At 50.0% G+C, this 23547-nt stretch overlaps 1 protein-coding gene across 1 annotated transcript in view; it reads left to right on the plus strand.

Annotated features, from left to right (window-relative positions):
• PTGR1 (prostaglandin reductase 1) overlaps nucleotides 1–6493 on the plus strand; it is a 316150-nt gene extending 309657 nt beyond the window's left edge. Inside the window, exon 10 of the mRNA XM_069630845.1 lies at nucleotides 5299–6493. Coding sequence (XP_069486946.1) covers nucleotides 5299–5409 — 111 coding nt within the window. The 3' untranslated portion in view covers nucleotides 5410–6493. The remainder of the gene's footprint in view (nucleotides 1–5298) is intronic.
• Nucleotides 6494–23547: the final 17054 nt, after the last annotated feature.

Below are 23547 nucleotides of genomic sequence, written 5' to 3' on the forward strand. Positions count from 1 at the left end.
TTACCTTTCTGTCTATCTGCTTGGATTATCTGTACTCGCGCTACTCCTCATGCTTCCTCATGTCAGAAAAAATACAATCTGAGGATCCTAGACGCGTGAGGGATCTTGGGTACAGTGGACGTCACACTAGGGATAGTATTACTGGCACGCCTGTGTCGACGCCCATTTTCGAGTTTCGAAAAACAAACTGTAATACTCCGCAGCTTCCACTAGATGTCGGCCTATGCACAGCATGTGAAACTAAGCAGATACAAGCATCAGAAATACGATTACGGTGAGTAATGTATCCCATATATATATATATCATTGGTCTGAGCTTTACCCCGAAAGCCCCATAATTGTGGCTGGGGACTTAAATGAAAGTATCAATTGCAAATCACATCACGAGAAACGGATTACCTAGGAGGCACATATAATTGGGCAAATCAAAATTAACAAAATCTCGGGTTGGGGCAGCTGCGTGGATGCTCATGACTGAATCTGCTTAAATACCAAAGGGAGAGATGGGGCACCATTAACTACTACCTGGTCAAATGGGAAAACATCGTCTTGTTTGGACTAAGTGTAAGTAGTACCAAATATCGCAGCTCAGTCTTTTACGTCCCCAATACACCTAGTTTACTGAGTTGGTCCTTCCATCTGGGAAGTGGCAAGTCCAGAAAAATGTATGTATGCCAGGGAATTTGTTTTAACCGTCAGGGTAACAGACTGTTATGGTCCCAGGCAAACATGGACAGATTAGTCATATGCGCTACGGGGACACAAATGGATGGTAAACTTACTGGCATACTATGATTGGGACATGAGCACTATTGTTGGACTCAAGTGCAGGACAATGCCCAGGAATCGCCCCCCCCCCCCCCTAGAGGCCCTTTTTGAGGTGGTCATTTATGATGAGAAAAAATGATTGCACAGAGACCGGGCCACTATAAAAAGAAATCTAAACATGACCTATGCGGAACAAGGAGCTGCCCTGACTCTGCTCATGACCAAGCACAAAAACTGGATTCGACCAACATAAGACTAGTATGCAATGGTGCAAATTGGAAAAATATGTTTATAAAATGTTACATGCTAACGATGGTGGTAAATTCTGGGCGCACTACTGTAGAAGTATGGCGGAGCAGTGGATGGAAGAACTAAACCCCATTACTGAAACGACATGGTTGACATACATTAAATCCCTTTTTTGCAACGATAAATTGCAGGTAGAGTCTTTGATTAAACTGGCAGAGAGCACACTAAAACTGACATTTGACACTCTAGATATAAAGATGATTATAAAGAGTATGCATTCATCTAGAGCCCCTGGCCCTGACAGAGTTCCTAATATAGTATATACAACAAACCTGGTTTATTGGGCCCAGGTTTTGGAACGCGGCTTTTGGGAAATCATACGCACATGCACCCTCCCAAAAAGCTGGACTAAATCGGTATTGATACTAATCCACAAAAAAAAGACCAGTTACACCCCTCTAATTCTAGGCTGCGAGTGATGCTAGATTCCAGCTCATTTGCCTCCCTACTATTGAAGCGACTACTGTTTTGGGCAGATTCAAACCACCGATTAAATACCAGACAGGATTCAGGAAGTCCCACAGCATAGTATGGAGTACATGCGGTTTGCAATATTTTGCTTCTGAGATGAACTCAAAAAAGAGGAACTTATATCTGTGCTATGTGGACTTTTCTAGAGCCTTCGATACGATTTCATGGCCACTACTCTGGGAAAAACATAGGAAATGGGGTTTTGACCCAGCTTTGCTATGGTTCATCACAGCCTTATACCACGATACTAGTGTCTATTCAGCTAAATCAAGAGGGGAATACCTCAGCCGATTCAAAAGTAAATATTGGCCTCAAAAAGGCTGTGGTTTGGCACCACTACTATATAATCTCTACGTCTCCGATCTAGATGAAGTCCTGAGAACTCGTAATTTTCCACCTAAAATTGGAATCGTGCCGGTTCTGTGGCTGATGTATGCGGACGATACAGTCCTCATGGATCATACGCAAATTTGCTCCAACGACTCATCAATGCCCTTCAGAGTTATGCCACTGCCAACCACCTTGCCATAAATGCTGGCAAGACTAAAGTAATGGTATTGGGACGGAGAAGCAGAACATCTTTTGTATGGAAATTGGGTGCAACTCGACCCGACGTGGTAGAGAAATATACACATTTGGGCTTTCCAATCTACACTACCCCCACCCAAATGGCCTACAAGGAACATACTAGTGGGAAAGCTTTGAAGAAATGGGGGGCCATTAGAAGATATATTTCCACACATGGAGGGCGTAATATCGAGGGGCTTCTTACCATCTACACTTCCAGTATAACTCCAGGTCTGCTATGTGGGCTGGAATTCAACACCATATAGGATGGTTGGAAAGACTGGAGGGAAAAATACTTGGAACAATATTGGTGGTGTACCCAGGTCGGTCCCTGTGGAAGCCCTCCACCTTGAACTGAGAATACAGTTTTGCGCTCTGAAACACTTGTGTACGAGTGCAATATAAATAGAATATTTCATTTCATTAGTCATTAAGAGCAAACTGGTGTGTCTGATGTAGACTATACATAGCCCTGAGTACTGGCTCCCGACACTGGCCTGACTTTAGCTGGCCTTTTTCCTGGAGGTTTACAACCCCCTAACCCAAATATCTTCTTAGGTGCACTTAGGAAAAGTGCACATGACCATTTTAATAACCTCAATTTAGGGTTTGGGGTTATCATAGACTCTCCCTTAAGTACAAATGGCCCGAAAATATACACTAAACTAAAAACCAAAACACACGTTTGGGATAGGGCTAACTGCATTGCCCAGCTTAGCAATAAACATAGATATCTTGAATACAGCAGGCAGGGTTTGCTACATAATTAACCCTGCACTTATACTGTTAAGCTTTGTAACAAAGAAGTGCATAGATTCATGAGCTATCTTCGCTTCAACATACTTCCCACATATGAATACACAGGGGCCTGGTGTGGAATCCGGAGAGACAGGAGAATATGTAGACTTTGCCAGCTGAAGATAGAATCTGCTAGGCATATATTAACGCGGTGTATTCAGCTGTCTGGGCAATGTCACAAAGGATACAATGTGCTTGTACATGATATGCAGAATATCCAAGGAGACCAATTCTGGACTCTACGAATGGGAGCCAGTTTATTGGTAGTGTGCAATGTAGCTTTTGATGTATGGAAAATGGAACGAAATAAGATGGAGAATGGCTCTTAATTGTTAAAACTATGTACTATTCAATTGACCACTTGTATGACATCAAGGAAAACTGTATTGTAGTAAGGTTATAATTTGAGATTATGGCATTGCAATAGCTGTTCTCAATTTTAACGCTTCTTCCTTTTTTATACGAATGGGGATAAAGCGATTGTTTATTGTAATGTACTTCATCTGTTGAAAGTGCTTAAGGTTGTATTGTATAACCAAATGTACAATAAAAAAATAAAATGTTATTATGGGTAGACAAATGCAGTTTGATTTTAAAAAGGGGCGAAGTGTTTAGATGTGATGACCTAGGCTCACGTGCATGTATATAGCTTTAAAATATTTGTAGGTTAGTGAATACAATGGTTTGCAGTAGCACCACAAGCACGAAGTCTAAACCCATTTTCTTTCTCCAGAGAAATTCTGATACTTTCCCATGAAAAATAAAGCCGCACCTCTGACAAATGGTATCACACCAATATCAAAACAGCCCATCTGAGAAGTGCTATCATGATCACATTTAAAGTTGTGAAGATCTGCTTAGAAGTGCTGGTACTGGTGTTTGAAAATTAAAAAGCAGTTTGAGTGAGAGCTCCTGCTACTGTGACATTTAAAGAAAGCATGCCTGCTGCAAATATATTGCGGGCACAATTCTGTGGTGCATGCAAAAATAGAAAAGTGTTCTTCTATGAAGGAAGAACGCTTTCCTTAAAAGCACCATATTCTTTTGTTAGTGAGAATCTGTCAGCCTGGCATCCAAACCTCGACTTTTGCATATGCCTGGTTTACGGCTTGACAACATCCCTAGCACCATGCATGCAGGGCCTGCACTGCAAGGGGCTTCTCCTTTCAAACACCCTAGTTTTTCATGTAAAAAAGGAGTTGGGTGCCATATTTTATCAGTTGTTAACATCTACTACACACTTTTTCCTCTATAATGTAGGAATGTTTTCATCTGCAGTGCAACTTTTCTGATTTACGAAAATGTCAAGGACCGTTTAGTTTCGTAAATAAGAAAAGTGTCAGACTTTTTAGAAATGCTTGCAATGTAACTGATGCACATGGTGGTCTCATAAAGACAGATTTTATTCAGCTTTTACATCTGGATAACACAACATCAACACTCGTTCCACCCACCTCAGAAAGGGGTTGCTGAAAACTGGAGGGGAGAATGTCTCCTTTCTACACTCATTTTCTCCTGAGATGAGAATCAGGCTCTGTGTCCTGAAAAGTAAAATCAGCTTGATAAGAAGCCCCAGTATTATGCTTCAGACCTCATCCCCACCCAGTCCCCCGAACCACTCAGGTAATAGTGTGTTGGCTTCATAAAAACCTACCAATAAATACATATTTAAAGCTGTGATAACTAGGGAGGGACTAAATTAGCAGCAGTTTTTCTTTCAGGTTTTTTCCTGAAATGTTTAGTAGCTCCAAACGAAGTTTTGGGGGGAAAACACACATTTGCTGGTGGTAAAGCGTTTTCAAAATGTTTTTTCCCCCCCAAAATGTTTTTCTTTTTGCCTGAATTGTTTTGAAGACCTTGAAACGTGAAATTGGGAGGGGGGAGGGAGGATGAAATTACGAGTGTGAAAAAACACAACACATAACATTTCGGTCCATGGGTTAAATTGGCAAACTTGGACAATTTTGCCCATAATTTGCCACATTTTCTGTGGAGCGAACTCCGTCTGTGTCGCCCACCCCTGTGGACAACATGATGTGTTTCTGAAATAGATTTCACTGGGGCAGTCATTTGCCTGCCCCCATGAACCTGTATCCCCAGCCCAATTGAGACTTCTTGCCCCTCCCCACCTCCTTCGCTTTAATCGTGAGGTCCTGGATCTTTTTTTACAGCCAGAAGGAAACCAAACCAATCTCTGAAAGTGGTTCCCAAGCAGCCATGGTTTCTGAACCCTGCTATCTGACAGATCTGCAACATTTACATCTGGAGCCCTTTGACCTGCGGAGTCCTCTGGAGCTGCTTATGCTGTACGACACTAGAATGTTTCATTGTGTAACCCCATAAGACGCAGAACTAGTAATGTTGCTTTCTTTTGTTTTTACACAGGGAAAGCTCAAGTACAGAGAACACATCACTAAGGGCTTTGAAAACATGCCTGCAGCGTTCATGGGAATGCTGAAAGGAGAAAATACGGGAAAAGCAATCATAAATGTGTAAACTGTGCTGCAAATTCCATTTTTTTCGTTTGATGTCGGGGTCCTCCGGAACTGCTGGTGTCTCTCTCCTTTAATTAAATCCATGTTAACCATCATTACGGGCTTTGCCAAATTAAAATCATGATTCTCCTTGACACAGACCGTGTCACCAGGCAATGCCACTTCTTCTGTAATGATACACTGGAGCCTTATAGACCCAGGGTGGGGTCATTAACAGGTGTTAGCAACCCCAAAATTTGCCTCCGGCCATAAATTGGAGAAAGGTCAATAACCAGATTGGCTTCAAAAAGTGAGCAGTTTAAAAAAGTGAGCAGTTTAAACGTAGACTATGTTGAACTGGAACGCTTTTAGCATGCACATGCATTACGTGTATTGTAAAAATGAATCTTTACTTTTTACGAAAGCTTAAGCATTCATCTAGTCCGCTAAATTGTTTGTCACATTGAAGCTGCAGTGAAAGAAAACTCCTTTTCTCTTTTCTGATTGATGTGAAGTGCTTTCTGTTGCTTGCCCGTCTGCTTCCGGAGTCAGAATGTTTTCTGATTGATGTGAAGTGCTTTCTGTTGCTTGCCCGTCTGCTTCCGGAGTCAGAATGTTTTCTGATTGATGTGAAGTGCTTTCTGTTGCTTGCCTGTCTGCTTCCGGAGCAGGGGCGTTGCTAGGGGGGAGCTAAGAGGGCTATAGCCCCTGATCTTTTGGTTGTAGCCCAGGATAGAATCTCAGGAGCTACAGCCAAAAGACTAGCTAGCCCCCAGTCCCAACAGTACCGACATCAGCTTAGCCCCGGGTCTTTTCCAGACCTAGCAACTCCCCTGTTCCGGAGTCAGAATGTTTGGAATATAGTCAATATCAGTAGTAATTGAATGCATTGCAAGCCTTCTAGTTGCCTTGGTGAAGGCCATTAACAACCCCAATGTGCTAATATGCGGCCACGCAATGTTTTCAATGTAACACAATCAAACTGAATTACTCCAAATTATAAGAAGATCCACTGACAATTATGGACCACGTAGCTGTGATGGAATGGTTTTCACTGGATGTCTTCAATGCTTTTACATTCCAATAAAGATGTTTTCCAGACATTATTTTAGTTAAGGTGTTAATATGGTCACACATTTGTTTAGTGAATGTATTATAGAAACGTACCTAGCAAATCAATGCGTAGGTGTGCGCTTCTTTACCTGTCACCTCGCCACACGCTCGTTCCAGCAAAACTACAACAATATTAGGTTTGTGTTTCAAACTATGAGAAATAAGGTGTTGATTAATAATAGACATTGGAGCAGTTAATTACCACTGTCATGGATTCTGCACAGGTAAGGTGACTGATCGTCATGCTCAACTACTAAGGTGATATTTCGGTGGGGGCACAGTACGCCAGTCCATGGATACAAATTGGGGTTCCCAAATTACTAGAATGGGAATTTGGTGCAGAATAAAATAATATTGAGGAATCATAATTAGATGCCCTTAGGGCATTCTGAAATAAAAAAAAAAGAAAAGTTAACTACTTCTCAAAACGTGAAATCTACACATGCTGGCAATACGAACAGTACGGTACAAACACTCAGCCCAAAGATAACATGGAGTAAAGTATACAAAGTTCGGGAATGGTGCACACACTGTCCAAACAGCTTAGTCACACTACACATTAAACCCTAACTCACACTGCATAACTACTTCCCGAAGACTGGATTTAATTTTAGAATGTACTTGAGCTACTTAATATTTAAAGTGAGTCTTTGGGCAGCTGCCACACAATGGTATTTTAGAAAGCACCTAATGAATAGCTTTCTGATTTTCAATTGCATAACATTGTCCTATGAGGTCCATTGCCAATGTAAGCCTAACCCTCATTTCCTATGTGTACAAAACTGCTGAGACGTCCGATATGCCAACGAAAACTTCAAGCCTGGGGTCTTGCCATTAAGCACCTTCTACAAGTGTCACAAAGGATGACCTTAACTATCTTAAGCGCCTACAGGGTAATGTAGCTTTCCGGTGCACTATCCTTGTGCTCATGGTACCCATTGTTGTCTGCTCCTGTTTGTCTTCCATGTTTTGCTCCACTGCGGTTGAGGACCATCCACTAAATACTGGCGGTTGTTGGGGGTGGGGGAGCGGTATATCCATCCCCCGCCACCTCCACCATCTGTCAGCTCAGCGCGACTCCTGTTCTCACAGAAATGCAGTCTTTCATTGTTGCCATTAGCAAGTATCGAGCACTGACAAAATGTGCTCATCCTAGAACGTGGGACCAAGGCCTGCTCCAGCCCCAGCGCCCCATCCATTTCTGCTTACCGACTCATGCCCTCTCCACGCCCTCCCTGCCAAGCTACGGTCCACTGAACCCATGCCCCCAATTCCCTTTGAATGCATTTGGTCACCCGACCCTCCCCTGGACCACCTTCAAATCTCCCACCATATACCTAATCCAGACTGGTCATCTATTCTGGTAACACTAACATCTATCCCCAATATGTTTGAAATCGTGTCGCCCCAGAGATCACAAATCAAAGACCGCTGCTCCTGATAAGGCACCTGAAGGTCCGACCCCTAACGCATGCCCCCAATAAAACACAGGTTGGAATGTACCTATTTCAAATAAACAGCCCCTTTTCATGTGATAGTTTATACCAGTCATTATTTCTTGCATGCCAAGCTTTGTTATTTAGCTTAGTCAGACAGCTCTACATCATCTCTGAGAACTTCGCCCGTCCTTCACCCTGCAAGGATGAGCACAGCTAACCACGTGTACTGTGACTGATGGAGAGACAACAACCAATGGAAACCAGGCATCCCCTATGGAGCTGGGAGTAGTATATGTGCCTAGCCAATCATGTTTTGTCCCTTATGTATGACATTATCTATGACAATGCCGTTTTATTGTGCTGCCCATGTATCTGTTGGCAGAGCGCTCTTGGGCAGCAGAGTTCTTTGCTTGCATTTATTTACTTATATACATTTTGGTTCCCCTGCAATTAATCTCCTGGTCTCATTCCCTGGTGGGGTGTGTACTTTATTCTGTCTATTGGGACACGTACATGCTAAGGTGCCAGCCTTCATTTGGTGACCCCCGTATGCGTGATAGTCCATGAGATACTTCTGTACCTGCGGCGAGATTGGGGGCTACCTGTGGAGGGCCATTACTACCTAGGGTTGGCAGATGTTCTACAAAAGTGTGTTGGGTCTGTGGGTCCTTGCTTTGCGAATACCCAACTGCTCGCCGGAGCTGGGCAGGGCCCGCCACGGGGAGGCCCCCTCGGGATACACTGCGAACGGAGACTCGTGGAAGAAGTCTGGCACGTGAGTACTAATTGCAAGGGAATAACAAATAAGGACATATGGTTGGGAGGTTGAATTATAAGGGAAAAGGAACACACATGGTTAGAGAGTGAGTGAGATGAGTATTTGAGACACATCGAAGTCCTACACAAATGCTTTCCACCAGTGTTAGCATGAATAAAAGACTGAATGCCAGTTCACATGCACATTGGTCAAGGCAAAATGGCAACTCCCTAACCCGTGTGCTGTGTATGTTTCCTGCAACACACTGCTCAGCACACAGCACAGTGAGCAGCCATTGTGTTGGGGATACACCTTGAGCATCACATCAAAAGGACAAACAAAAGAAACAACCCTTTGACGTATGTACACGATTCCCAAATGGCAATTGATCATGTGCTGCAGCGACACAGCGTGCCCGAGAAGGCATTCTGTGTGCACCTGTGGGCATGGAAGGGTGGTTGTACGTGTGTTGGAGCATTGTGTAACTGTGTGTCAGTAGGGACATGCACTCAATATATGCATGTGAAATCAAGTGACCCTCAGTGTCCTGTACACATCACATGCGAACATTGCCCATGTGTACACCCCAGCATGTCAAACCACAACAATCCCCTGACACCTGAAAAGTAAATACAACACAGGAACTGCCATTGACCAGCAGAACAAATCATGTACATATTACCCCACAATTACATTTTCAGAGAGTGCTCAAACACTGTAGCCCAGGCTTACTGTCCAACAACAAAAGGCCCTCCCTCATTTACACATCACCATGACCTTCTGAACAACTGTGTCTGGGGTATGTAGCCTTCTCCCTTTTAATCTACCTGGCTACAGGATCCCCCTACCCCTTGGTATTCATGTTCCACATTGTGTGTAAATAGGGTCCAGCTCTCTCAGAGGCCTCCTTGACTGGTAAAAATACCAAATTGAAGAGAACTCCAAGGAGCCAAACCCCCAAACCAGGGAAAAATCCTCTTGGCACAGAATAACCCTGGAAGAGTCTCCAGTAGATTACTTGAAGTGGAAAAAAAGGTCCAGGCACATGTACAAGCAGAATGATAGAACTACCAAGGTAGCACAGTTCAACAATGGTTCAACAGGATGGGTACCTTTTTCAGGACACAAAATACAATGAGGATGCAACAACTGATGGGTAGTGTCACAGCTCCGGTCTCCAGGCGCAGGAGTGGCATGAACCAACCACCCCCTCCGTGGTCTGGGCGCCTGCATGGTAAAACTTACACAGTCCTCCGAGAAAACTTAAAACTTACATGCAGGTGCCAAGACCTCCGTGGTCTGGGCGCCTGCATGGTAAAACTTACACAGGCCTCCGAGACCCTGGCGGGGAAAGAGGGTCAGGGATCCGCTGGTTGAACAGGCATTGGTATTCAGGATAACCAGAAAGAGGGGCAGGAGAGAGGAGTTGGATTGGCAAGGGAAAGTAGGCAAAATACAACTATTGACAATAACACATACTCTATCAGAGAAACCATGTTCTACATGCACATTGTACTAAATAAGTCAAATGCAAGACAAAGAGAGACTTATCTCTGGGGTGAGTGCTGGCCTCCTGCCTGCGCTCTCTCAGGTCCGGTAACTGGATCAGTTCAATGCTGCAAAGAGAGCGTGAGTTACTTATCTGCGTGTGTTTACAACACACACACACACAACACCATTCATGCCCCAAAGTAAGCGACTTCTCCACAAACAAACACTCTTGTCTGCTGCTATGTATGTATACGTTAGCTTGCCCCCGTGATGGTTCATGCACTGTCGATGCAGTAAGGCAGGCGCACGTGGGCGCGCAGTAAATGGAAGACCAATGCGTCAAGAATCACACATGATATAATGGTCCCTGGGTGAGTTGCTAGGCACGTATAGCGAGGTGCGACTTCAGTACAAGTAGTGTTCTGGCAGACGTGGATTACAATAGGTAGTGCAAGTGGCAATTTGCAGATGCAAATGATATGCACTGCACCCAAGTATGTGCCTCGCTGGGTGTCCCTGTGCGATGTATACGTTTCTGGCTAGGAACGCTACTGCGCTAATAACTCAGCTTCTATGGAGCAAGGGGGACTGGAGGATATGTGCGACGGCCCCTGCGTGTGGCCCTGACAACTTGTAAAGCTACTTGGCATTTGTCCCTCAACGCATTTTAGCTGTACTGTGCGCTTCTACAACAATATCTGGCCAAGCTCCCCAGCACTGGCGCTACTTAGCATGCATGTGCAAGTGGCCTAGTGGAAGGTTGGCTGCGTTGTGGCCCCTTGTGCTGCTCACCTTGCTTCGAGCTCCTGGAAACACGTCTGCTTCTGTCGGAAGTCTGAGCACAAGCCCTGTGCTTCTGCTTACGCACACATGCGCACGTCTGCACCACCGAACGTGGCCAGGTTTCAGTAGTACTTGGCCCTGTGTCTGCTGGCAAAGGTAGTCTGGAGGCTCATTTCCCTGCAGAAAGGGCATAAAAGATATTAATAATGCTGGAAAGTTCCCTGTGTGTGTGTCTTCATGTTGGTTGTCACTGGGCCATGTTAGAGACCTACATCAGAACTCCTCCCACCATCAGTGTGACTTTGACAGGTAAACTGTCTACAGCATGAAGTGCATCAAGCACATATACAGGCAAGAAAATAACATACATCACAATCCACACCAATTAATGGACACATCAATCATGTACTCGCCCCAATTGATTACAGACATGCAGTGGATAAAACCCACTCAATCCCCACTAGGGGTGTTAACACAAGTAGTACAGCAGCAGACAGGCCACAGATATGACAAAAGTCCAAAGCCCTTGTGTAAATGTTTGTTATACTGAACCATCCTTGCAAGCCCATGGATAAGGGAAGCAGGAGTGGCCTATGTGAGTCAGTACCCCAAGCTGCAAACACATACACGAGACAAGCTTGAAGGGCCCAGCTGGAACAGACAGTGGATGCTTTCAAAAGCCACAAAGCACCACACCGTCACATGAATGCACAATAGACAAGCAATTTTAAACATTAACTAATTAAACTAACTATAAAAAACCTATATTACCTAATTAAACTAACTATCAAAAACCATATTACTAACTAAACTAACAAGAAAAATCAAAAATGGCCACATACAACCCAGGGGGGCCCCCAGGAGGGGGGACATACAGGGTGCACCTCAACACCCACATGCGATGATGTAGGGACAAAAAAAAACCTCCATGGGCTCAACGCCTGCACAGCCCGACCTGTGTGGGAGATAACTCATCGTCCTCATCACCCTCTGGCTGAAAAGGTTGATGTGGCACAGTACCCTGACCACGCCTAGGCGCAGCTTGCTCCTCGTCGGCAGCAAGTCTGTAGGACGGGTGAGACTGGTTCTGTGCGGCGATGACACGTAGGTCAGCATGTAGAACCTTGCGTGATATGTGTGCTTCCTCTTGCAAGGTAACATGTGTAACACGCAGTTCTTCCTGCATGACCTGGCTTGACAACTGGTACACCTCCCAGCAAGCACGTAGCTCAGCCGAGATGTTATTCTCTAGCTGCTCCAACCTCTCCTCTAACCGCCTCCTCTTGGACATCATGAGCACAGCCAGAGTAGATTTGAGAGATTCATAGTCAACCCTCATGGCCTCCATGTGTGCCTCTGCGTGAGCAGCAATTGCTTGACGCAAAGACACCGCTTCAGCCCGGCGTGCCCTATCTGAGGCTGCCATGCCCAGCCTGAGTGAGCGGGCCGTGGACTGGGCCACACGTTCCATGCTCTCAGCGATGTTATCAATTGCTACCCCCTGGTGTTCTGAATTGGCAACTAGGGCTTGCTCCCACTCAGTATACCCCAGTGGCGCGCAGCCACCGCGTTGCTGGGCTTGGCACCTGCTGGGCCCAAGGAGCCAATGTCTTTGTTGGGTTGGCACCGCCCGCGGCTGCAGGACTACATTCCTTCATTGACGTGATGCCCCAGGCACATCAGCAACTGGAGTGGAGGGTGACCCTGCATCCCGATCCACCACAGGCAGAGGTCCCACCACTGTGTGGCCCCTCAGTGCAAGTGTCGCGGACAGAGGAGCATCCACAGCAGAATCGCTCACCCATGACGAATGGTCCCGATGCACATCCAACTCGACATTGTCGTCAGAGTGATCATCTGAGCTAGGCTCATTGCCAGCCCTAGACAAGATGGTCTGGAACACAAGTGGGTTCTCGTGGCCTACCACCCCACGACCCCCACTTGTGCTGGTTTGCTGGTGCGATAGAAACCCTGTGTCTGGCATGACAACACCATCCTCTGGCTCCATTGCGTCATCATCTGAAAAGTGGAGAAAAGATTAACATTAGTACACATGTCAGAAGCACATAACACACACACACATAGACATCACATTGACAGCCAACACATGAAGCAGACATGTCACACACAAATGAGAACCTGCAATGCATCCAGTGGCCTTGATATGCAAACACATTCCAAAAGCAGAAATGGATGTGTCTAAATAGCAAAGCCTACACAAGTACAAAATGTAGTATGTGAACTTCATCAGACATCACCTCTGTCAGGCACATATCACAGGCAGAAAAGACAGATGGCAACTAAGAGATGCAACACACCATAAGCATTTCTGAACTGCAAATTTATCACTGCTGCTAGTGTTTCCAAACACACAATGACAAAGGTACCATGCATGTAGACATGCATCACTAAAGCATCATCATCAATATAGCTACATCCATCTGCAGCTCAGCCCGTACCAGGTGGCATGGGCCATGTAGATATAGTGAATGTCCCAAGCAAAGCAAGGGCCTGCAACCAGGCATGAAGGACCATAACGCCCAGCACCGTCCGAGCTGCAGGACATGAGGCCTCCACAACACCCCTCAGGGCCTGATTTAGCACATTGGGCTATGAATGTGCCCAATTACATCATTCCTTGTGGAAATCTCCACGCCCAGGACCCACCATAGTAGCTAAGTGGGCTTGGGCATACACATACTGTACAACAGTGAACCTTTGGGATCATGCCAGTTCCACATGACGTGCGCAATGCAATGATCTCACCAGCATAAATGTCTATCAACTACATATTAGTCTGTCAACAATAAAGCTGCGGAAGACACATGTGTAAATGGACACTTTCACAAACACATAAGTGAGTACTCGCAATGTTGCACCACACAATGTTGAAGCTGCTTGCATATCTACATGTGAAAGCGTGCAAAAACACCCATTTCCCCATACACCTGTATTGTAAACATGACCAGCATCAAATACACCATAGCAAGCAGCTCTAACGCTGCTTGCTTTGATGTATGTGGAAGTGCACACACACACACGTGAAGGATGCTCCACAGTCATTACTACACGATTGGCAGGCTACATCCAAGCAGTGCCTATGCCAGTTGGTATAGGCCGCACATTGACCAATCAACTCATCTAAACAACCACTAGGGAGTTCCAATAATTAATACATGTGTCATAGGATGCACCTGTGCCCGTCGCATACATGACAAGAGAAGGGATGAAAAACTGGCCATACATGCCAGGTGACATTGACATTGCATCAGTGAGTAGGCCTGTAAAAGGGTGTAACACGGCTCAGAAGTGGGTTGATGCAGTGCAGAACATGTGTAGGTTACCCACTATCTACATGAACAAGTACATTATGATGTCTATCAATAAACATGAAGGCAGTGCAAGGGTAAGTTCAGGCATCACGTGAAATGTGCATGTAATGGGTTGCATGGCTACAAGCAAACCCCTCAGCCCCCCTAAGTGAAAATGCAGGGAGGCATAGCATGGCAGTGAAAGGGTGACCAGAGACCTGTGTATTGGCAGACATTGTTGACTAGCGTCAATTGCATCATCTGAGTCAACTGACAACACAGCAGATGATGATGGGACAGTAAACAGGACACATGAGGAACCCTCGGTAGTACACCCATGTGTGCAGAAGCCACTACACCAGTTGAACAGAGTCAGTGGGCCTGAAACAGGGGAGGCCTGTGCCCCACACAGACTGTGACACCCTAAACCTGTGTGTGATGCTGGACTGAGCCAAAGTGGGCATGGCATGGATGATCAAATGCCATGAAATGTAGGTCATCCTGGACACATACTACAATGATCATCCTGCTAAGGACACATAGGGGCATGCATGGAATGCACATGGAGCAAGAATGGGCACTCCTGTCCCTGCGGAGCATCTGCCATCTGCACAGTCCAAGTGAGACACCCTGCATCAAGGACAGAGGATGTACCCCTCTGTATGTGTCTGGCAGGTTGGTTGGTGGAAGTTTGCATGTACACAGGAGCCTTGAACAGGCCAATGCAGTACGCCAACATGATGCACACACCAGTGGCATGGTGAAATTGGGGTGCAGGGGGGGGTGGAGGGGCAAGGGAGCATGCCTACGTGGAGTACCCACATGGAGGCAGAAGACACATGCACGTCAGTCATGCAATGACATAGTCCCAGTGCCGAGAGGAAAGACACCCCAGGCTTCATGCAGAAGGGCCAGTGAGCTGGAACATGGACCGAAGGGGCAGCCGGGTGAGTAGCATGCGAGTACGGTGCAAGTACGGTGATGAGGACAGTCCCTGTTTGCTCTACATGTCCAGCATCCTGCACAGCATGCAACCATCAGTGAAGCATTGCATGACTTGCGCATGAGAACCATGTACACATGACATGTAGTGGCAGTCAAGCTCAACACATCACACAAGCAAACCACACCTGTCCTCGACAAACACGCAACAACATTCACTGGATGAGGCATCAAAGTCCAGCATCTCTCCCACTCCTTCGACCATTCCTGCTGGTATAAACTCCACAGCGACTGACTCGTGCGAAGTGAGGTCTTCCTCCTCAGGTGATGGCCCACTGCCAGTCACCAGAGTCATGTTGTAATTAGAGGCACGCTTTGCCTTCGTACTGCGTTTGAGGTCATCCCAACGCTTTTTGCACTCTTGAGCTGTGCGCACCTCATAGCCGAATTTACTCACATGATCCGCAACTTGCTTCCAGTGGGACATACGATGGGCAGCCTTAGTTTGACAATTCAGTCCTACTAGAATATCACGGTTGTGGCCCTGCACATAGTCCACAAGGAAGTCCAATTCCTGCATGTAGAAAGGCTTCTTCCTCGACGTGCCGGAGGCCGGAGCTGTGTCTGGGGTCCCAGCCTCTGCTGCAGGTGCAACCTTCCTCCTCTTGGACAATGGTCCGGACCCTGGCTGGCAAATGCCGCCCTGATCAGTATGGGCTGTGGCGCTGGTGTGTTGAACCGAGGGAGTGGCAGGTGGAACGAGCACGGAAGCCCTGACTTGCGTCAGTGGCTGCTGGGTGCCCTGGAATGGACCCAATGCAGCAACATCCGCTGTGCCAGGGTCATTGACCGGGCCTGTCCTGGATGGTAGACTCACAACCAGGGTGGTGTCGGATGCATCTGGCCATGCACTTGCCATCACCCGGCTGGTCAGGGCACCAGATGACATTCCTCCCCAGGGACACGTGCCTTGGTCAGTGCAGCCCTGCGTGCACCTTCGGTGTGCCTCCTGAAAATCTTCAGATGCCAACGCAGCCTACGATGGAAGACCCTTAGCCTGGGTGGTGGTGTCCACAGCTGCACCTGCAGCTACCACTCCCCTTGGGCCAGTGGTAGTCGATGAAGCGTACTGCTGGGTCACATGGGCGCCAGTGCCAGATGCAAGAACTGCATCTCCCGGAGCCGCAGGGGGTGGCGGCATGAGTGCACCGACACGTGGCACAACATTGTGCCGAAGTGGCGCACCCCTGCCTCTTCCCCCTCTGCAGCCACCCTGGACACCCTGGAGTCCCCCTACTCCCTGGCCACCCCAGCCACATCCCTGACCACGCCCACCATGTGGAGTACGCCCAGCTGAGGCACCCCTCACCTTTCATGGCCTCCCAGCCATGACACAGATGTAGCAGTGCCAATGGGAGGTGTACACAACAATTGTCCTGGGCAATTGGGGGCAAGAGGGTGGGATACAAGATGTTAACAGCACCCCTGCACCTGCAAGGCTGTATGTGACCCCGGTGATAAAGTTATGGGTCACGCAATGCTCAGGCACCCCAAATCTGCAGTAAAACCGTGCATGCAACCCCGGTAGCACACGTGTGTGGAATTAACCTCCCGCAGTACGCAGTGGCACCCAGGGACACGAAAAACAAGTACGCATGGGACACGCAGGCTACTATGACCTCGAAAACGGGTACGCAATATACAGTGGCACCCGCAGTGGGAAAAATAGCGTGCGCCACTCACCGTCAGACTAGCATGATAATGAAAAACATGCGTAGCCAATACCCCCACCAAAAGAAGAGATGCATCCTTGATCCGCTGTGAAGTTGTGATGGCGCGTGAAACAACACTAAGTAGCAACACACATGTCGGTCTCCACGAAAGGCACGTACAGCGAACTGCTGGCCCCGCTCACTATTAACCTGTGCTGAGGGAAACACCCATGCGCGTCACTTCTCTTACGCGCTTAGGCCCTTTCCTCGGATTACACGCTGACGTGCACTTTTTTCACATGCCAAATCACTCCGTATCAAGCTGGCCACGCGACAACACAAGGAAGAGCACTCTCCTGCCCAGAAGGCCATTTTCCTTCCCCCCAGAGCCCTGAGCACGCTCTCACCTGCCATCTGCTGCTGCCTGCTGGACACGTGCCCTGCTATTTGGTGCCTGCATGTCAGCCATCTGCAGGGGTCCAGTTGCTGTGACCACCCCTGCTGGAACAGAAGACTCCCGACTGGTATTCCATCGCTCCACAGCCCAGCCCCAGGACCCAGTTGCCCACCCACACCTGCCTCAGAGGTTGCCATGTCCGACACAACACCATCTGGCACCAGTGGCAACCCCCCAGCAGAGAGGCAGAGGGCTGTCAGCTTCAGTACCAATGAAGTTGGCATCCTGGTGGAGCAAGTCCTGGGGCATTATGATGCCCTCTTTGGAAGTTCACGCGCCGACAATGAAGGACGGAAGAGGATCTGGAAGGACATTGTGGCTGCCATCAATGTGGAGGGGGTGGCAGCCCGTGACATGCAACACGTCCGGAAGCGCTGGGAGGACATTAGGTCCAGGACCCTCAGCAAGGCCCGGCGCCTCTTGAAGGCAGCGGATGCTGAGGGATTCCGGGTCCGCCTTACCGACAACAAGATGAGGGTCCTGGATCGTATACGCCCAGCGCTCCACCTCCAGGCCCTTGAGAGGCAGACCCGTCCGGAGTCGAGCAGTAAGTGTACATGCGTACTGATTGGACGCTGTGCATGTTGAGGTGTGCCAGGAGTGTGCAGGTTGGACATATGTCTTGAAAGGCCCATGTATGGATGTGTATGTACAGGGACATGAGCCTGCTGCATGTGAGTCCAGTCATGTGTGAGGCACATCAATGGTGTATGTGTTCAAATGCATGGCGCCCACATGCACGTGTGGGTGCACACATGTTTAGATTTCTGTGTATGTACTGTGGCATAGTTGTGGTGTGACACATGTATGTGCACAATGTACATGTACATGTGCGTGTGTGTGTATTTGACATCTGTGCCCCTGTGATACACCATGATGCATGTAACACCGACATGTCGGAGGCTGATTGCCAGATGTGACATGGATGCTGATGATTTCACTGTGACAGGTGGTGGAGATGTACAGATTCATGTATGTCTGGTGGCATGTGTGCATGTGTTTGGCACTCCCCGTGTTGCATGTGAGGTCAGGCTAACCTTCGGATGCTCATGCTGTTGTATTTGTATGGATGGTGCTTCCTGCTGCAACATTCCGGTGGACTTTCACATGTGTGTGGGTTCAAATGATGTGTGTTGGGGAGTGTGATCCCATGTGTGAAGTTTGACACTGCCACTCATGTGCAACTGTCATGTGTGTATCAGACCATTGTACAGTGCCCTGATGCCTGTGTTCTGTCTCTCCCTGTCTGCAGCGTCAACTGATGAAGAGGGCGGAGACGGTGCTGTGGAGCACAGCAGCAGGGATCCCACCGCCAGTCGGAGACGCAAGGCCCAGCTCCCCTCCCATGTTGTCATCTCGTCGGGGAGTGAGGAGTCTGGTGCCGTGTCCGTGGCCGCAGCTGCCGAGGGTAGGTCCAAGAGGCGGAGGTCAGAGGTGGACTCCTCGGCAGCAGAAGGGGCAGCTGAGACCCCGCAAGGGCCTATGGAGGAAGATGGCACGGAGTCATCCAGGTCAGTAGGGGGTTTGGTTGAGGAGGAGGCCATGGAAGGGCCAAACACAGGGTCTGGAGGGGGTGGTGCTAGTGGTGCAGTCCAGTGGCAGGGACAGGAGGCAGCACAGGCGGACACAGAGTTGCCTGTGTGTAATCCTGTCCCTGATCCTGTGACTGCATCATCCCGCACCAGCAGGGATGCCTTCGTCCAGACCTGTTTTCAGGGAGGGGATGCGCGACCAACAACTGGCCTTCCTCTCCCTGCGGATGTGGAAATCTGGGACCGTATTGAGCCTGTCCTGGCTAGGGTGGCGTTGCGTTAACTTGGCATCCGGGATGACGTGCAGGGTTCTCGTCAGGACGCTGCATGTTATTTCAGATGCCTTGTTGACGAAATCGACTGGCTAGGAGGGATCACCGGTGCTGGGTTCCTCTGTGTGCTGGACCTTCTAGTGACCCCTTCCTCAACTGTACCACCTATGTGCCAGTCATCCTCCGTGCCATCTTCCAGCCCAAGTATCATCTGGGCACCCTGTGGAGCTTCCTCTGACCATGCGGCCAGGCTGGTGGAGGACACATCCCTGCCACAGTCGGGAGTCGGAGGTCCAGCAGGGGGGCCACCCCAATAACTGGACCACAGCAGGAGGGGGACGTGCAGGCATCAACAGGCAGGCACATGCACGGCAGCAGCATGCTCAAGGTGGGAGCGATGATGGCTCAGGGCCATCAACATCAGGCATCGGCAGGAGGTCCCTGGATTGGGAGTGTCTTCCGTGTGGCAGCTGTTGGGCCAGCAAATAGATGCGGAGCGGCGGTGGGCGGAAGAGGCATGGCTCACTATGGTCAGAGCGGAGAACTCCATGCACAGGGCGCTGAGGCCGGCTGAGTGCCTCGAGGAAATTTGCAGGGAGCTGGAGGTGGACATGGCATTATCCCTGCGAGACCTCGGGTCCAGGGAACAGGCCCGCCTCCAGGACGTTGAACAGGAGTTCGATGATGCCCTGGCATGGGAACTCAACAAGTGAGCCGTAGGACTTGCCCGCCGCCATTGTATATAGTTCATTAGTGTTAGGTTTCCTTTCTATTTTTCTTTCATTTGGGGCGCACAGACTATGCCCCACCTTTTTGTATATAGTTATTTATTAGGTAGATATTTTTTTGTAGGTTTCCTTTGGATTGTTAGGCTCATGGACCCTGGATTCTAACATTTTATATAGTTCAAGACTGGATCTGACTTTTTTTTCCCATGGAGCAATGGTTTTCTGTTTTTTTTAACCTTTGGATTTGGTTTGATGGACAAACCCTTTGGAGCCATTTTCATTTGGATTTATTTGGATTCAGCATTCATATATTTTTAATTCATTTTGGACATCCAGCCTTTTGTTTATTATTTCTTGTCTTGTGTGATTTTCTTTCATTCCGTTGATTTTGTATTTACATTTTGATTTCATGCTTCATGTGTGTGGTATTCTCTTATTGGTTTTGTGGTATTCTCTCATTGGTTTTGTGCATGTCATGATGTGGGTTTTCTCATTCACTTTCCCCCATTGTGTGTCTCTGACGGACATGTATTGATGTGCATACTTGTCATTTGGGATCTATCATGACATGGGGATTTCAATGTGGAGTGGATGGAATACTTGGTTGGGTGTTTGGACTGGGGCAATGTGGGGTGGCATTTCGGTGGCCATAAGGGCCATGAGTGTGGATTGTGATGACGTGTTGTGGGGGGACATGAGTTGGGGCCTGCTGGCAGGTGCCCGTCACTGGGGGTGGGTGTGGGGGTGCAGGGGGACATGAGTCGGGGCCTGCTGGCAGGTGCTCGTCACTGGGGATGCATGGGGGCATGAGTCGGGGCCTGCTGGCAGGTGCCTGTCACCGCTGTGTAGGTGGGGGTGAAGGGGGACATGAGTCGGGGCCTGCTGGCAGGTGCCTGTCACTGCTGTGTAGGTGGGGGTGAAGGGGGACATGAGTCAGGGCCTGCTGGCAGGTGCCAGTCACTGCTGGGTGGGGGGGCAGGGGAACATGAGTTGGGGCCTGCTGGCAGGTGCCCGTCGGGGTGGGTGGGGGTGCAGGAGGACATGAGTCGTGGCCTGCTGGCAGGTGCCTGTCACTGCTGGGTGGGTGGGGGTGCAGGGGGGCATGAGTCGGGGCCTGCTGGCAGGTGCTCGTCAATGGTGGGTGGGTGACTGAGTGGGTGGGGAGACATGAGTCAGGGCCTGCTGGCAGGTGCCTGTCACTGCTGGGTGAGTGGGGGTGCAGGGGGACATGAGTCGGGGCCTGCTGGCAGGTGCCTGTCACTGCTGGGGGTGTGGTGGTGCAGGGGGACATGTGTCGGGGCCTGCTGGCAGGTGCCCGTCAATGGTGGGTGAGTGGGTGGGGGGACATGAGTCGGGGCCTGCTGGCAGGTGCCTGTCACTGCTGTGTAGGTGGGGGTGAAGGGGGACATGAGTCAGGGCCTGCTGGCAGGTGCCAGTCACTGCTGGGTGGGGGGGCAGGGAAACATGAGTTGGGGCCTGCTGGCAGGTGCCCGTCGGGGTGGGTGGGGGTGCAGGAGGACATGAGTCGTGGCCTGCTGGCAGGTGCCTGTCACTGCTGGGTGGGTGGGGGTGCCGGGGGGCATGAGTCGGGGCCTGCTGGCAGGTGCTCGTCAATGGTGGGTGGGTGACTGAGTGGGTGGGGAGACATGAGTCAGGGCCTGCTGGCAGGTGCCTGTCACTGCTGGGTGAGTGGGGGTTCAGGGGGACATGAGTCGGGGCCTGCTGGCAGGTGCCTGTCACTGCTGGGGGTGTGGTGGTGCAGGGGGACATGTGTCGGGGCCTGCTGGCAGGTGCCCGTCAATGGTGGGTGAGTGGGTGGGGGGACATGAGTTGGGGCCTGCTGGCAGGTGCCCGTCACTGCTGGGTGGGTGGGGCTGCAGGGGGACATGAGTCAGGGCCTGCTGGCAGGTGCCTGTCACTGCTGGGTGGGTGGTGGTGCAGGGGGACATCAGTCGGGGCCTGCTGGCAGGTGCCCGTCAATGGTGGGTGGGTGAGTGGGTGGGGGAACATGGTTTGGGGCCTACTGGCAGGTGCCTGTCACTGCTGGGTGGGTGGGGGTGCAGTGAGACATGAGTTGGGGCCTGCTGCAGGTGCCCTTCACTGGGGGTGGGTGGGGGTGCAGGGGGACATGAGTCGGGGCCTGCTGGTAGGTGCATGTTACTGCTGGGTGGGTGGGGGTGCAGGGGGACATCAGTCGGGGCCTGCTGGCAGGTGCCCGTCAATTTTGGGTGGGTGAGTGGGTGGGGGAACATGAGTCGGGGCCTGCTGGCAGGTGCCTGTCAATGCTGGGTGGGTGGGGGTGCAGGGGGACATGAGTCGGGGCCTGCTGGTAGGTTCCTGTCACTGCTGGGTGGGTGGGGGTGCAGGGGGACATGAGTCGGGGCCTGCTGGCAGGTGCCTGTCACTGCTGGGTGGGTGGGGGTGCAGAGGGTCATGAGTCGGGGCCTGCTGGCAGGTGCCTGTCAATGGTGGGTGAATGGGTGGGGGGGACATGAGTCGGGGCCTGCTGGCAGGTGCCCGTCACTGCTGGGTGGGTGGGGCTGCAGGGGGACATGAGTCGGGGCCTGCTGGCAGGTGCCTGTCACTGCTGGGTGGGTGGGGGTGCAGGGGGACATGAGTTGGGGCCTGCTGGCAGGTGCCCATCACTGGGGGTGGGTGGGGGACATGAGTCGGGGCTCACAAGTGTGCCCACAAGTGCATGGTGCCATGTGGGCAGACTGCAGGGCATGGTGAGGGTTGTAGGGTAGTCCCCTGTGGTGTGGGCTGCCTGCAGGGCATGGGGAGGGGGAAACTTCACACCCGGGAGGGCCCATGATGCCAAATTGCGAGTGAAACTCCCTGCGTACCCCGCTCTCGCATGGAGTATCGCGTGTGAAACTTCCCGCGCACTGCCCGAAATACACGTACTACACTCGCACAGGGCCTATCACGTGTGAATCTCCCCGTGTACCCCCCAAATACACATACCCCACTCGCACAGGCCGTATCACGTGTGAAACTCCCCCCGTACCCGCCAAATACACGTACCCCACTCGCACAGGCCGTATCACGTGTGAAACTCCCCGCGTACCCCCCAAATACATGTATCCCGCTCGCACAGGGCCTATCGCGTGTGAAACTCCCTGCGTACCCCCCAAATACACATACCTCGCTCGCACAGGACCTATCACGTGTGAAACTCCCAGCGTACCCCCCAAATACACGTACCCTGCTCGCACAGGCCCTATCACATGTGAAACTCCCAGCGTGCCCCCCAAATACACGTACCCTGCTCGCACAGGGCCTATCACGTGTGAAACTCCCAGCGTACCCCCCAAATACACGTACCCTGCTCGCACAGGGCCTATCGCATATGAAACTTCCTGCGCACCCCCAAAATTCACGCAGACTGCCCATCCACACTGCCCATGCCCCACAGGCAGCCCATCCACCCTGGCCATGCCCCACAGACAGCCCACACCACACAAGGGGCACTTTTGCCCATGCAATTTACCTGCCGCAAGTGGGGTACGTGTATTCTGAGGGGTGCGCGGGGAGTTTTAAACACGTTTTTGCTAGCACGAGAGGGGTACGTGTATTCTGAGGGGTGCGCGGGCAGTTTTACACATGTTTTCACTAGCGCG

This window comes from Ambystoma mexicanum, chromosome 6q, assembly GCF_040938575.1.
Source record: "Ambystoma mexicanum isolate Mex_15411 chromosome 6q, UKY_AmexF1_1, whole genome shotgun sequence".
NCBI classification, from domain to species: domain Eukaryota; kingdom Metazoa; phylum Chordata; class Amphibia; order Caudata; family Ambystomatidae; genus Ambystoma; species Ambystoma mexicanum.